Here is a 16,774-nt window from a genome sequence, read left to right on the forward strand (position 1 = left end):
CTTCTCTATACTCTCCTATTTACCAAACCCTAATTCTCCTCTCTTCATCCCTTTTTCTCAAATTCTCCTCTCTTCTTCAACAACAAAAACACAAAAACTCCTCAATTTTTCCCATCAAAATAAAAACCTAAACGCAAGAGAGAGAGAGAACAACAATTTGTTGATCGTCCGTGGGGGTTGTCATGAGCGGCGGTGGAAACACAATCACCGCCGTGGGAGGTGGTGGTTGTGGTGGAGGAAGTAGTGTTGGTGGTGGAGGAGGAAGTAGTGGCGGTGGTGGTGGTGGGCCATGTGGTGCTTGCAAGTTCCTAAGGAGAAAGTGTGTTCCGGGTTGCATATTCGCACCATACTTCGACTCGGAGCAAGGCTCGGCTTATTTTGCGGCGGTCCATAAAGTGTTTGGAGCCAGCAACGTCTCGAAGCTTCTCTTACACATACCGGTGCATCGACGGTCCGATGCAGTTGTAACCATTTGCTATGAAGCTCAGGCTCGGATAAGGGACCCTATCTATGGTTGCGTCGCTCACATCTTTGCTCTTCAGCAACAGGTAACTAATTGACCTTTTTTTGGTTAAGGATTATCAGAATGTGTTGAAAATAATACTATGTGAAACATACTAATTGATCGAATTAAACTAATAACCCCGATATTTTGATGAACGTTACGTTTTTTTTTCTTTTCCAAAGTAGCAAACTTCGGTTTCGTTTGGGAATAATATAGTACTATAATTTTAAACTCATGAGAGTTCGTTTAGGTATGAAATTTGTTTGTGTGTTAATGAGATCGTCTGATATTTCCGAGAGTTTGTCATTTTCTTGAGTTTTCTTGGTTTTGTAATCTTCTACTTGAGTATAAAGGAAAAAAAAAAAAAGAAGAATGGTTGTCTGGTTAATTTATTATTGAAAATTATAAGATAATGTACTGGGTAATTATATAAAAATGATATGGTCGTCGACAAGTCCCATTGCAAATATATAGAGTTTTTTGCTGGTTTTCGGGAAATGGTCGGGGTACAATTTTCTGTGTTAATACGTATATATACCCATATATTCCTACTTTCACTATAAATCGTTTTATTTCTAATGAGAAAAAATAATCATTTTATTTAATTCGATATTATTAGGTTCTTTAAGTTTAATTTTTTTCTATTTATTTTCGATGATTTGTGACACACAGGTAGTCTTTAATTCATGCCTATATTCCATGTAATACGGGGGTGAAATGTGATCCTTCAACAAAGAGAATAAAGGATGAATCTGTATGATGCGTGTCAGTTTTATTATTTACTTTCTATGTTAATATTTTACATAAACAACCTTAACAATCGAACATGCATTAGTTCCATTTCTAATCGATAAGCTAATCAAGGTGAATAAAAGGTAACTAGTCAGAGTTTTAAGTAACTAACAATTACATGAAATCGGGAATTTTTTGAAAAAACGCGTAGTAACTAATTTGGGATATTTTGACTATGCACGTTAAGCGTATTAAAAGTAAAAACTAAGAGAAAGATATCTCACTGATCAAATTAACCGTATTATGTTGGCAATCAATTGCATCTTCACCTAATTTTCAGAAACTTTAATGATTAGTCCCTTTCTATTTTCCGACTAATCATGATTAGTCTTTAACCCTATATATATTTACATATGTCATCCAATTTTTTACTCGTCAAGTGTACATAGTGTACATAGTATATATATATATATATATTTACATATGTCATACAATTTGTAGGTGGTGAATCTACAGGCAGAAGTTTCTTACTTACAAGCCCATTTGGCATCCCTAGAGCTACCTCAACCGCAAACGCGACCAGCGCCTCTACCGCAAACGCAACAACAAGCACTCTTCTTCACTCCTACTCCACCTCTTTCCATAACCGATTTACCTTCATCAGTCTCACCATTACCCTCGACGTACGATTTAGCCTCTATCTTTGATCAAACGACGTCGTCTTCGTCGTGGGCTACACAACAACGAAGATTTGTTGATCCACGTCAACAATACGGTGGATCATCGTCATCTTCCCCCGCCGCCGTGGGGCTCGGTGGTGGAAACAGTGACCTCCAAGCATTAGCACATGAGCTCCTACATAGACAAGGATCTCCTCCGCCGGCAGCCACCGACGACTCGCCGTCTCGGTCCATGTCTAGATGAGTTTGGCTTTGATCGATATATCTCCCTTTGTTATTAGGAAAATTAAATTACTACTCAATAAAATTTAATTTTCTTGGATTATTATAAAGACTTTTGATCAAAACAATTCTGACATTTACCTTGTATCAATACAGTATTTTGTCTTCTTGTATTAATACATTTACATTGTATTAATACATAGTACATACATATAATCAGTTCCCGTCTATATTATATATCTTCATAAATTTATGAATCTTTGATCACTATTTGGAAATATTAAAGGACCTTTTCACTAGTTTAAATTTATGTTTGGATATTTGACTATTAATATTTCCAAATAGGTTCATTTCAATATACTTTTTTTTGTCGGTTCGGTTGTCTTGTCATAAATTAAAGCACAAATGTAAATTCCGACCAAAAACAAAAACCCCGCAAATGTAAAATACAGAGGTCCGATCTCGAGAGTACTAAGATGCCTTGCTCTTTCATTGTTGATGCTTCATGCATTTTTATCAATTTGTGACTAGTTGCTTACTTGTCTAGGTTGTCCTACATATTATTGGGCCTGGGCTAAGATTGAAGCCTATTTACAAAAAAATAACACTTTTTAATGGACTTGATGAGCTTAATGACGCTTATGCCGTAAAACTTCAAGAGTTGTTAAGGCTTAAGCTCTCTAGACATGGGAATAAGTTAGGTTTAATTTTTCTTGTTTGACAGCTAGGTTTAGCTATCTCTTAATTTGTAAATATTTTTATACATAGTTATTTCGAGTTATAAGTGGATTAATCCTAATACGATCGATGTGGTTGCTGATATTGTAAAGGGTATGTTTTTTTTACGAAATTATCATCCGAAAGATACGATTGTCATATGATGATTGTGATGGTCATCTGAAATCCGGGTGTGTAAGGTTTTAGGCTGTTGGATAAGTGTTTGAAAACATTTCGGTTTTTACAATTTAAGCGTAACCGATCAAAAATTCAGTTTTACAAATAAAATACAACATGTAGACCTGATTAATTAGCCAATCAGGCAATCTCACGATTAAAAGAAATTAAAACATCAAAAAGTATGAAGATACTCGATTGTAGGTAATATGATTAATCGCAGACATATATATTGTCTTGCTTTGGGAATGGAATGTCATCAGTTAATGAATAAGTGAAATTTTGAACTTAAATAAACATAGAAATGCTATCTTTGTTTTTAAAATTAAAAAGTACATAGATATATGTAACTATTTAAAGGCGCTCATGAACGTGAGATTCGTTAATAAATCTATATGAACAAGCCAAAGAAATGATATAACGTATTTTATAAATACAAATATATATGTAAATAATAGGAAACTGGGAAAGCTAGTCATTTAACTTCGTCTATATATTATTGTAAATTTTAATTTCGAGCTCACTTTTTAATTTCTTATTACATCGAACGCAATCATTTTGGTGCATATGCATATTATCAAACTCTTACATGATTAGAATAACAAAGCTTGCACTTCCATACATGTCGGAGCTCCTTCCTGTATACTATTTTTTATCTATCAATTGGGATCACATTTCTAACTATAAAAATGTTCTTTTTACAACCTCCATATGCATAGGTTGGATTTTATCATATATATTTGACTGTCTCTCTATAAAAAGTAAGTTCTTATCGTTATTGTGATTGTGTTTCTTCCTTTTTTTTTAAGATATTTTTCTTTATATAGTTATTGTGATAGTTAGTTGTTAAATAATTTAGTTATGGAAATATAATTTTACGACAATAGTATAATAGGTATTTTTCATCCTCTGGGAAATTTTTATCTACTTCTTATAAGACTCTTCTATAAGAATCTTCAATAAGTCAATATATTGATTTTTATGCATAAAACACGTTTGGGAGTTCTATCTACGGTATTAGACCCAAAATAAGTTTGCTTAAGCTGATAGATATATAATATACGTATATCTCACGGCTATAATCGCAATAATATCTTTCGAGTATATACTGTTTTTTTTTGTCTCATTTACATTCAATTTTTTAATATTTTTTAATTTTTGTACAAAAATTTAAAAATTTATAATAGTATAAAAGGATTTTTCAAAAAAGAAAATCGTGATTATTACTGTAATAATGATTTATCAACAATATTTTAAAGTTAGCATGTGATCTAATATAAACGCATTTTTGTTCATCCGTTTATATATGATTTACAAAAAGCTGAATTAGGCCATTTAATAATTATATTTTGAAAGACTAGTCGTCTTTTTCTTTTACATCTTTGAAATAGTAACTAGTTGTCAAAGGTTTATATATAAGTGTTACTTTTCTCCTTTTTTTTTTGAGAAAGTACTTTTTCCCTTTTTCTCATTCTTCAACTCTGAAAATTGAAAGTAACCTTGAACTAATAATCCATTATAAACATATTATTGTTTCTATCATTGATTAAATAAGAAATGAAGAACCATAATCAGCACAACAAAAAAATATATGAATTCAATAAAAACATATTTATAAACAGATTAGGATTGTAATTACATATAATTTAAATACTTCAAACACGTCGTGCTTTGATGCTTAAGTTGATGTTTAGAGAATCGTTGACATTTTGGCACCAAGTTCTCAAGGCATATGTTCGTTTCAAAAGAAGATAAAAGATAATTGATAATTCTAAATAAATCGCTATCACTCACATGACAACCTCGGTCTCGGTCCATTATTTTGAACTCTTATTTCCCATTTTTCATTTTCCCCATTTTTCAACATGTATCTTTTTGGTTTTTGAGTCGCATATATAGTGGATCAATTATATTGATTTTAGCGGGTACATTTTAGGTAGATAGAAATTAAAAGGGAAGTTTCCAAGAGTTAAGTCTTGAGAAAAAATGGAACGGTGTGCAAGCGATTTAAACGAACGATGTTATGGTGACACTAACACCAACTTGATTGATTAGGTAGTGTATAATATAGGTTCGAAAATGACATTTAGTAATATCTTGTTATAATTAATTAAATAGATGACTATGTCTTTTGTCTCTCTTCAACACTAAACAATAAAGAAATATAATTGTCTATTGCGAGTTTAATATTCCAAATCCGATCGTTATATGTCCTTAAGCTAGAGTGCCTTTTCCTTCAAATTATATATAAGATAAATTCCGACGTGGATTTACACAGATCTAAAAATATATTGGATGCCAAAGAAATGCATCGAGCTATGTTTTCTTTTTGTCTAAACTATCACGTCCGTCCTTTCCTCTCACTTTAAACAAACTTTAATCAACCATTAGCTTTTAATTTCCACTAGTATGAAATCTATATTTTCCATATTTTGAGGTTGTGACTGAGAAAACTAGATGTTTTAAATGAAAGTTTCAACATGAAAAGTTACCAAAATATATCATTCAATAAAAGCATAAATTTCTTTGTGTTGTTAACTCTTTCTTTAATCGTCTATAATTCATATACAACGATATTAATACAAATCGAAAGTTTGTAAGTTCTGATCAGAGACTATATGTTAGTCTTTTTGTTTACATTCAAAATTGAAAAACTACGTACATCTAAAACATCTCAGCCTCGGTTTTATGGCACTTCAAAATTTATAATTACAGTTTACAACAATAACTAATGCTTAATTTAAATTTGAGTTTATTTATACTTCATGAACTTAAGTTAACCGATTTATAGTGAACATGTTGCCTCCCAAATTTTGAAAGATTTAAGATAAACAGATGACAAGTTTTTTTTTCAAAAAAAGAGAGAGTTAGCTATCCCAAGTTAAAAAATAAAAAATCTCTAGACATAGAAAAGGAAGAGGAAACCCAAGTAAGATACGACATTAATGAGCATATGCGAATCACTGAGCTAAGAGATTATACACAGAACAGTCCAAATATCTAGTTATTCTCAAATTTCTCGATATCTGCAAGAAAATGGTTACATAACATGTTAATTAGGCTTTAGTGAGTAATGATCCAAGTGTATTAATGGTTGCAGATTTGGTGGTATTAAAAAGAATAATAAAAAGTAATTACCTAGTTATAAATATAGTAATATGGGTTTCAGAGCCACATGCCCCCTCCTAATTGGATTTCAAGTGAAGACAAATGAAGCGAGATGCGAGTGGTTAGTCCGATGTCCACCCACCCGGTTCGGGTCGGGTGTCAGCGGGATCCGCGGGAGATGGGTGGGAAAGGGGAGAATCACGCCCACACGTCCTGGTTTCAGATTCAACCTACATCTCTCTCTTCTTCCCATGCGGTCAACACACACATTCTGCTCTCTCTCTCTCTCTCTCTCTCTCTCTCTCTCTCTCTCTCTCTCTCTCTCTCTCTCTCTCTCTCTCTCTTTGTAATTACTAATGCTTTACACGCAAGTAAAATAGTAAATTTTTACGTCTTTAGCCTTAAGTTTTAAACCACTGTATCATCATGTGCGGAGTACAATTAATACATGTTTTACATGGAAAAGTTTAACAGTTAAAGAAAGACATACTAAAAATATACACGGAAGGTAAAATAGAATTATAGATCATTGGGTAAAATGAAAATGGAAATTTGAGTAGGATCGATGAAAAGAGGTTAAGAGTCGTTATATATAAAAAAAGAGTAAAGAACCATGTTGAAACAATGAAAAGAGGATCGGATCTTGACGTTTCGAATTGTGGTGGTTGTTCGTGGTTTACTAGTGTTTATGACGTATATATGTTTATCTCGATCTTGGCATACGTATTCGACTTCGATTGAAAAACTATGTTGCCTTTATAATGTCTTTCGATTTAAAAACTCCTTGCATCCATCCGATCAAGTTTGCTCTCGGAAATCTTTGTAAGAATCACTTTTTGGTAATATATTCCAAATTTTAACCTTAAAAAGTAAAGCAATTCAAAGAGGATACCGTCCGTAGGTTTACATGTTCATGAACGTTTTTTTTTTTAACGTTGTAATTTAAAATGTATATGATTATCGAACAAAGGTGCAAGCTATATATATATGTGTAAAATATAGAACACACGCGCACATATATACATATATATATGTATAGTTGTATAGACACTAAGGATTTTCCTCAAGGTTGTTCCCCAATCATCATATCTATAATTCCTTGTTTTTTCATCGTATTGGTTGAATATTTTTTTTTAATATATCATGCATATAATATGGAATCAAGAAGAAAACAAAAGCAAATGACCTTTTGGTAGACATTATGAACTTGTAAGGGATGCATAGTAGTATACATAATTTAATGTGTGAACGCTGCATTATCATAACTAAATACTCCGACACAATTAATGAATCACATTAAAATAGTAAAAGCTAGATATACATACAATAATTAAGATATCAATAATATAATGCTGGTCTAACTGAACAACATTTAACAAGCTTCAAACTTCCAGTATCCAACATTAACTAAATACTGTCCGCAAAATGAAACAAATTGATTATTATGTTAAAACATTTATCCACTTTATTAAGCATGGTAGAATCATAACAGGATCCAAGAGCTGTCTTTATATGTACTGAATGTAACAGCGATTCCATGCTTATTACAACATCAATTTTTGAAAAATAATATGTACATGTATCTAAACAATTGTAAGAAACTCGGTTACTCATCAGAGAACCACAGACGATGTGTACTTGGGCGGAAGATGTCTGGTTCAAGCACGCCACACCAAAATACTCTTTCTTCCACTGGGTTGTTATGCAGAACAGATTGTCTACGGGAGAAAAAATGTTAAAGTGGAATGCAAATGTTGATCCGGCTTGTTATTTTTGTCAGCATCCGATGGAAACCAAACAACATCTGTTTTTTGGATGTTCCTACTCCTCGCAGATATGGACTGTTCTGGCCAAAGGCATCCTCAAGGAGAAATTTACCACGAATTGGGAGGACTTGATACATCTCACCCAAGCCGCATCTCTCACAATTGTGTCTCGATTCGTGCTACGGTATACGATTCAAGCTACAATATATGGCATCTAGCGAGAAAGAAACTCAAGGCGACACGGAGAAGACCCTTCACCTCCGGTGAAACTTATAAAGATGATCGACAAAAGTGTGAGGAATCGCTTAAGCTCCATCAAGCTTCAAGGAGATAAAGACTATTAAGATGGTCTCCTCTTTTAGTTTGATACGAGAGATTAATTTCTATTGTAAAATTTTATTTCTTCTAAAGTTAAAAAACAGATGCACTTGATGTAACACTGTTTTGATTGAATAAATTTTACATTCTTAAAAAAAAAACAATTGTAATAAACATGTATATATTTCCTTGTTAAAAAAAACATGTAAATATTTAAGAAAAATAAAATGGAGAACAGAAAGTAACGAGAAGTGGCACTGTCAAACACTTTTTGACATGTCTTGTCCGGAGAATGTTACTTTGGTGGGGTGAACAAGAACTGAAGTTACTTTACATATTTCGGGACAAATTTGACATATTTAAGGTAATTATTTTGAGTAGGGAATTTTTGCACAAATCACCCGTTGGTGACCTGAAATATTCCCATCGTGACGTGAAAGCCACCCTTTCGATCTTAAGGCATATCCAGAAATAATGAGTCAATATAGTTTTTAAGTGATTTTTACATTAAATGAATCCTTCACGCGTGTCAGCTGCAGCACGTGCGAGTGTGAGCTGGTTTTTGGCTGGCTGGTCTTCGCTTACGTTAAGGCATCGCAACCGACGGGGACAAACATCCAACGGCGTCTGACGCGCCTGTCATCTTCTCTTTCCCTCTACTTCCTGTCTCTTTAGTCTTTCCCAAGCTTCGCGAATTACGAGCTTGAATCTGCCTCATCGAGCGAACATACATAATTAATCCATCAGCAACTTCTGAATATATAATAATACTACCAATACTACTACTAATTTTCTTTATGCTAAAAAGCCAAAAAAGAAAACAAAACAAAACAAATCGACTGGAAGTAAAGGCATTAAATTCAGTTTTTCTTGAATAATTGGTAACTTTCGAAATGGTGGAATTTTTCAGTACTGTAAAGTGTTCACTATCTAATCGGTATATTTTGTATATATTTCACTTTGGTTAATAATATCGTGTAATATTAGCATCGTGAGAACTAAAAGAATAATGTGATTATTAACACAAAAAACCAACTAAGCATTACCGATTATGAGAAAAAAATGATTGACTGACTAACACCGTTATTTTGTGGAGAATAATTTGACTGATGATAAATCGTTGAATCTTATACGGATCTATTTATACATATATATAAGGACTATATAAATTTTATTGAGTAAAAAAATCGGCATCAGATTTCATGAAAATAACATAACGCTCAGGATATATAATAAGTGACTCTCTTCTCCTAGATGTTAAGTGAAAATATTTAAAACAGGTTCTGTCATTATTCAACCACAATAACGTCTCTTCTTCACATTCTCAGCTTCTTAATTATTTGTCACTAACTTTCATGCATCTTAATCAATCTTAACGTACATATATATTCGAACACAAGTATATTTTCAAAAAGATATATGCGAGGACAAAAGAACAATTATATGGTTTTTATACAAATAACCCAATAGGAACCCTCTATAATATATATATATATATATATATATATATATATGAAATGTGGTAATATTCGTTAATGCTTGTTTAATATTTCTCTGTCAACGCAAATTTAAAACTTATACGTAAACACAAAATGAATACTGATCTCCACAACACGTACTGACGTACATATTTTTGTTTTGTTTGTACTAATGGCTTTTAAAAGGAAAAATGGAATATTTCTACACACCTTATATGTATCGTATTGATTATAGAGATCAGATCGTAATTTTCTCCGTTGCTCTTTAAGTTTTGAATGTGTGTATACATACAGATAGGTTTTCTGGTTTCAATGTTCTACCGTTACATATCGAGGATATGTATATAATATAAAAGAAAAAAGACTGGTGAATGTTGGCTAAAATATAAGACTCGTGAATTGATAAATTATGTAATTTCCGTACATTAAGGCATGTACCGGCTACGAGATCATACATATATGCATCAGTTTAATTTATCTGCTTAATTTGAAAGAACAAAATAATTTGGAGATTCAAAGTAGACTCGTGCGCTTCACTTTGTGTGTCCATTATAATGTTTGATATAATCCCACGCATCCATGGACTATCTAGTAAAGCTCATCCAACATTTTCAGTGATTTTTAATATAATAAAAACCTTTTTATTTATTTTCCAATTCAAGGCAGACAAACACACAACTGAAAATTATTATTACACAATAGAAAAAAAAATGTAGACCCCACAAAATGACACATTAAGTAGGACCCACACACCGCCCATGCGGCACGCTGTCTATAGACTAAACCAAAACTAAACCCATCTTCCATCTGAATACTCTCTTAACCTTAACCTCTCAGACCTAACCCTAAACCCATCTCTCTCCTCTCTCTCTTCTCCTTACAAGATTCATCTTCATGTATTACTAACTAGTGCAGCTCCAGTTTCATTTTACATGTATATGACTTTGTATCCTCTTTCTCTTTTATCCTCTTCAAAAACATTAGCCTTTTTCTTTTCCCCTTGAAAAATTGAATTGAGCTATTGTGTATCCATCCTCATCCTCAACCTAAGCTACTGGTTTTCTTGATTCGAACGGATGATAAGACGATCAGAAGTCAATTAATTAGGGTTTTCAATTGTTGGCTTTCTGTTTTTACTTTTTTTTTTTCAATCAAGAGAATATGGATCAAGTCTCTCGCACTCTTCCTCCACCTTTTCTCTCAAGAGATCTCCATCTTCACCCACATCATCAATTTCAGCATCATCAGCAGCAACAGCAACAGAATCATGGCCATGAAATCGACCAGCACCGAATTGGCGGGCTAAAACGCGACCGAGACGCTGAGGTCGATCCCAACGAGCACTCTTCGGCCGGAAAAGATCAAAACACTCCCGGCTCCGGCGGAGAAAGCGGCGGCGGAGGAGGAGATAATCATATCACGAGAAGGCCACGTGGCAGACCAGCAGGATCCAAAAACAAACCAAAACCACCAATCATCATCACTCGAGACAGCGCAAACGCCCTCAAATCTCATGTAATGGAGGTGGCTAACGGGTGTGACGTCATGGAAAGCGTCACCGTCTTCGCTCGCCGTCGCCAACGTGGCATCTGCGTTTTGAGCGGAAACGGCGCCGTCACGAACGTTACCATAAGACAACCAGCTTCGGTTCCTGGTGGTGGCTCATCGGTCGTTAACTTACACGGACGTTTCGAGATTCTCTCTCTCTCAGGATCTTTTCTCCCTCCTCCGGCTCCACCGGCTGCGTCCGGTCTAACGATTTACTTAGCCGGTGGTCAAGGACAGGTCGTTGGAGGGAGCGTGGTGGGCCCACTCATGGCTTCGGGACCCGTGGTGATTATGGCTGCTTCGTTTGGGAACGCTGCGTATGAGAGGTTGCCGTTAGAGGAAGATGATCAGGAAGAGCAGCAAACGGCTGGAGCGGTTGCTAATAATATCGATGGAAACGCATCTATGGGCGGTGGGACGCAAACGCAGACTCAGTCGCAGACGCAGACGCAGCAGCAGCAACAGTTGATGCAAGATCCTACGTCGTTTATACAAGGACTGCCTCCGAATCTTATGAATTCTGTTCAATTGCCAGCTGAAGCTTATTGGGGAACTCCGAGACCATCTTTCTAAATCTCGGAAAAAAAAAAGTTAGTCGTTTTTAATTTATATTCTCTCTTCTGTCAAGTTTTAAATTTCTCTTTTTCTTTGTTTTTCTAAAGATAATTGTAGCCTTTAACGAAGATTCGTGGTACGCAAGAGAACCGTTTTGGTCGTGGGATTTAGTTTGATCGATCGATCTTTTAGGTTTGAGAAGGGATTTTTGTGTGGCTGCGTTGACTAGGAGCTAGCTTATAATTGGTTAGTTTCGAGTTTTACTTTCCTGTGTTGGTGATAGATTAGCTTTTGCGTATTTGATGAATTATACTGCATAAGCTATGATTTCTTTGAAAGGTTATAACGTGCAACGAGTACACACCAAGAAAATGCTACAACTTAAAGTTAAAACAGGTTACTTACTAACAATGTCAAAAATAAACTAAAAAATTGTATAGGGTCAAATATTTGTTTTTAGTCCGTTACTAATTTATCAAACTCTAAACCCATTTTCCGAAAAGTTCACATTGTTTTCCTGTTTAAACATTTTTTTGGGGGTCAGATTCCTGTTTAGACATTTGACAACGGTTATTCCTATATCCAATATTAACGGCTATAAATAAATAATTATAATTTTAATACCAAAGAAAAATATTAAAAATTTAAGTTAGAAGATAAATAATTAAGAAAAAAAAGGAGAGATGATTGTTCCGAGGTTGGTATGAAGATGGTGAGGCAAGAGGCATAATGACAAGAACAAGACTTGGGAACAAGGTGATTGCATTTGGCAGATACTTGTATTTGCTCATTTACACGAAAATCCTTGTGTATGCATCTATCTTTCTCTCTCTCTATATATATATATATGTCAAAGTGGTATCCGAATATAAAAATTCAAATTATGTTTTAAAATGTACGAGTGTGGTATAAAAAATTTCGGTAGTAAGAAAAGGGTCGAATGAGATAGCAAGATTCTAAAACTTGGAACAAGAAAATGATGATTACATGGACTAACTCACTTGGCCATTTCATTGCCTATCAATCACATACATTTTAAGGAAGAAAATGATTGTGCGGGTAGGGTTTAAGTGAGAGAGAGAGAGAAGAGAAAGCAGTGTTAAGAGAAGAAGCGCATTGGATGAAGCAACGACGCACGTGCGTGTCTGTGAGAAGAAGAAAAGTTCCTTTACGAGGCGATGAGTGAATTTGTTGTGAGAAGAAAGAGAGAGAGTTCCTTACTTCCAAAGCCTCCTCTCTTCCACTTTCCCCATCATTCTTTCTTTCTCTCTCTCTTTTTTGCATTTACACCACACTCCACCCACCTTTTTCTATAACCTATGATGCTCGAACGGTCATTTTTGTTGTCTAAAAGATTTATTAGCAATCACAAGTATGATCCATATAGTCGATAAAGATTTTCGAAAAATACTTCTTAGACTGTTGATTGCCGTTAGGGATTTTGATATTGTAGAATGTTTGCTTAGATTTTTATGAGATAGTCTAATTTTAGGCAAAATAGGCAAAGAACTATTGGATGATATTGTTTATGAAAATACCATCACTATTTTCTATTATTATTTTATATAGAAAGTTATACAAAGGCTACCTCAACAAATAAATTCTATGATTATTTCTCTCCTATTGCACCAGATGGTTTGATCTGAAAATTTAAATTTCAATATTTTGTCGGCATTATAAGTGATTAGACATCGGATAGATTCTTTGACTTTTTTTTTTTTGTCCAACCATTTCTTATATTAATTTTAATGTGGCCCAATCATTATCGCAAGTAACAGGAAGGATTTTTTAGCCCAAATAAATATTAAAATAATGAAAACAGCTCAAAATTTTAAAGAATCGTTTCTTATTTGGAATCCTGAAGAATCGATCCTTGTTGGACGCGTGTGGCTTTCTGATAGGTGGAGAAAATTTATACCCGATGAAAAATTTTAGCCCACAAAAAATTTTGATCTCTCGACCAATTTTGACTTTCACGACAATTCTTCTCTCTTTCCAATTCTCCACCGGTTCATCGACCTTCTTCCTTCACTCTGCATCAATGGCGTCTTCTTCTCTATCAACTCTTTGCAGCTCGACCTCATCTTCTCTGCATCCCAAATCTAAGCTCTCACATTCTCTTTCAGCTAAACTATGGCCTTTGTCTTCCGAGTAACAAAACAGACGATTCTTTATCAATTCCGCCTGATTACGCCATTTGTCGCCGCCTAAGCTCCGGCGACACTAGGTAGATCTCAAGAATTTTCGTCTATCCCTCTCTATGATTCCCAGTGATTTTCTAAAAGCATTTTCTCGTTTTCGTGATATGGATAAGTTTTGTGGTTTGCATTGAGTATGTGTCGATCATATTTGGAACAAGAGTTGTATTCAATTTTAATACTGTATTGTGTTGTTCGTCTCTAATGTGTTTATTTTTTGATTTCTGCATTTGATTGTGACAGCGTTGATAGAACAGATTTGGTAGAGAAGAGAGAGTGATGAATGATAGAGGAGGCTTGCGAACCTCTCTATACAGGTTAGATCTCGTCCCCGAGCTTAAACTTGATTTTGAAGCTCTTGTCTCTATCTGCACCCTTTTTATGCCCTCAAACATGGTTGATAGCTATTTTCTAGGCTCTAGTATCTCTAATGGTTTTATAAGAATGAGAAATGTATCACTGATGATTTCTCAATTTAGATCCTTCGAATTTGGTGAATCAGTAACGAACCTATTTGGGTTCTTGATCTTGCATAATAGTATAAGAGTTTCTATCTGTTGCATTAGGAACACTTGTAAGCGATAGTTGTTATAGTTATCCCTTTTTCTTTCCCTGTTTTGAGTCCATGGACACCGGAATGTGTCATTGTTGTGTCATTGTGTGACAGATTGTGGAAGCGGTGATCCAGAGCTTAAAAAAGAGATTGAGAAGCAGTGTGTGGATCTTCTCACGGAAGAGTTGAAGCTGCAAAAAGTAGTTGCAGAAGAGCATAGTTTTCTGATAGTGTTAAGAAAATCACTCACTTCTTTTGTATTTTAGTAGAAGAAGAAGAGGAGATGGAGTATGTATACGAAGGGACTACAACTTTTCTTATAGCACTTGAACACACAAGAGCAATCAGAGTAGTATCTTTATCTTGAGTTCTGTCTTTGCCTTCATGAGTTTGAAGGCAACAAAATAAAGAGCAAGAACACATAGGAAACATACTACATATATGTAGCAAAATCATTGACAAATACATCAAAAACTCAAGAAAGAAAAAAAAAACGAACAAATCACAATACTACCAACCAACCGAAACAAATCAAAAAGCAACATTTGATTCAAAAATTAAATCTGTTCATTTTATCAAATCCTCTTCTTTTCTCTCAATCTCTTTCTATTGTTGCATTCAAAGTTGGCTTATTCTTTAAAAACAATCATTTCTCTCATTTTCATTCTTCTTTTCTAAACAAAACATATTTCTTTTAAGAAACCCACAGATTCTATCAATGGAGCACTAAAAACAATGAGTTTCTTAACAAAGGTTTTTAACCCAAAATTAATAATAAAAATTTGTTAAGAAACTCATTAAGAGTTATAGGTAATGATGCTCTAAGACCATCTTTAACGGTAGTATCTGAATATGAGTTTCTCATTCTAAGTGTGAACACAATTTATAATATGAACACAAATTTAATTAAAAAATATTTTTGAGTAGACAAATTATAAAAGGACAAATGTCAAATGAGTCTCTCATAAGAGTTCTATAATCTCTAAAACTAGAATCGGTTCTCACCATCTCTCTTACTTTTTCTAATATTTTTATTATTTTATTAGTGAGAAACTCTCCTAAATACTACCATTGCAGATGCTCTATTGAGTCTGCTCGTCACTCGTGAGGAAAACTTAAACTGAATAGAAGTGAAAAATTTAGCACATGTAGCGATGTCCGCGAGGATACCAAATATTCCAGAGATGGATGAGCTTCTGTTGATCGCATGAATTAGCGTTTGTGAATCAGAGAAGATTCTCAACTTTCTGATATTCACTGATGAAGCTTGAAGAATTGCCATCCTCATGGCTAGCGCTTCTGCACAAAGAGCAGAAGGAACATTTTGCAGAGCAGATGAATGGTCCGATGTATGACGATCACCGATCCCAAAGGTCCACCCGAGCCCTGCCGCTTCTGATTCAGCCTTCCAAGTTGCATCGACGAAGCAATTGATAGTCCCATCCTCAGGAGGAGTGAGAGTTTTTTTGGTAATTTTGGAGATCTCTCGATTCGCGGAGAAGAAGTCAAGGAATTAGCAAGCGACCACTCCTTTGCATCGAGGATTGCTTTTAAAATAATCTCTTCCACTGTGAAGATTCTATTGCTGAAGATCCTCTGATTTCTAGATGTCCATAAGGTCCAACAGATCCACGAGTATAGACGTCCCTTTTCTATCCCAATTGGTGGAGGAGATACCAGGGACTTAGCCAAATGCAATCCAGCATTAACATCAATAATCTGGGACGGATCAAAGTCGGAACTAAAGGGAGATCTCCTCCATACATCAACCGCGATTGGGCAGTGGAACAGTAAGTGGAGAACCGTCTCCTGATTATTACATGTTCTACACTTTGGGTCAGAGGAGATGTTCCTAATCTGTAATTGATTTCCAACAGGTAAGGCGCCTTGCAGAGCTTTCCAGAGGAATATCTTAATCTTTGGGGCTGTTTTAGTCTTCCAGACCTGAGCTTTCCAATCTACGTTCCCGGTAAGAGTCTGTATTTGATGGTCTGCTTGATCTTCTGCCGCCGTATAGTAACCTGATTTTGTAGAATAGATTCCAGTGGGTCTATCTACAATTCGACATGTGTTTAGTGACAAATATAATAACTAAAATGTATATACAAGATCATTATGTGCATCAATATGCAGTTCGGATTCATAATTGTAATTGTATACCCAATGTTGTTGTTATTTACAAACCTGGTCGAAGTTAGTAGTGCTTAATCTTGAATC

General features: G+C 34.6%; 2 protein-coding genes across 3 annotated transcripts; both read left to right on the plus strand.

The window, feature by feature from the left end:
• On the plus strand, positions 1–2,353 carry LOC18015713 (LOB domain-containing protein 18). Of its 2 annotated transcripts, none has more exons than XM_024155039.1 (2): positions 1–548; positions 1,754–2,353. In XM_024155039.1, exons 1-2 carry the CDS (start codon positions 183–185, stop codon positions 2,159–2,161), a joined length of 774 nt encoding a protein of 257 aa, XP_024010807.1. In that variant the 5' UTR covers positions 1–182; the 3' UTR covers positions 2,162–2,353. The 2 variants fall into 2 exon arrangements, with proteins under 2 accessions (XP_024010807.1, XP_006397723.1); XM_006397660.2 differs by having other exon boundaries at positions 4–548; positions 1,739–2,353.
• An 8,194-nt stretch (positions 2,354–10,547) lies between these two features.
• LOC18015714 (AT-hook motif nuclear-localized protein 22) lies at positions 10,548–11,979 on the plus strand. Its single transcript, XM_006397661.2, has one exon. It carries the CDS (start codon positions 10,865–10,867, stop codon positions 11,822–11,824), a length of 960 nt encoding a protein of 319 aa, XP_006397724.1. The 5' UTR covers positions 10,548–10,864; the 3' UTR covers positions 11,825–11,979.
• Positions 11,980–16,774: the final 4,795 nt, after the last annotated feature.

Source organism: Eutrema salsugineum, unplaced genomic scaffold (assembly GCF_000478725.1).
Source record: "Eutrema salsugineum unplaced genomic scaffold, Eutsalg1_0 scaffold_22, whole genome shotgun sequence".
Lineage (NCBI taxonomy): Eukaryota > Viridiplantae > Streptophyta > Magnoliopsida > Brassicales > Brassicaceae > Eutrema > Eutrema salsugineum.

Bases quoted from the DNA above. Each gene is read 5' to 3' on its own strand.
- LOC18015713 (XM_006397660.2), top strand. From the start codon at position 183: ATGAGCGGCGGTGGAAACACAATCACCGCCGTGGGAGGTGGTGGTTGT. The intron at 549-1,738 runs GTAACTAATTGA...TACAATTTGTAG, and splicing joins TCTTTGCTCTTCAGCAACAG to GTGGTGAATCTACAGGCAGA.
- LOC18015714 (XM_006397661.2), top strand. From the start codon at position 10,865: ATGGATCAAGTCTCTCGCACTCTTCCTCCACCTTTTCTCTCAAGAGAT.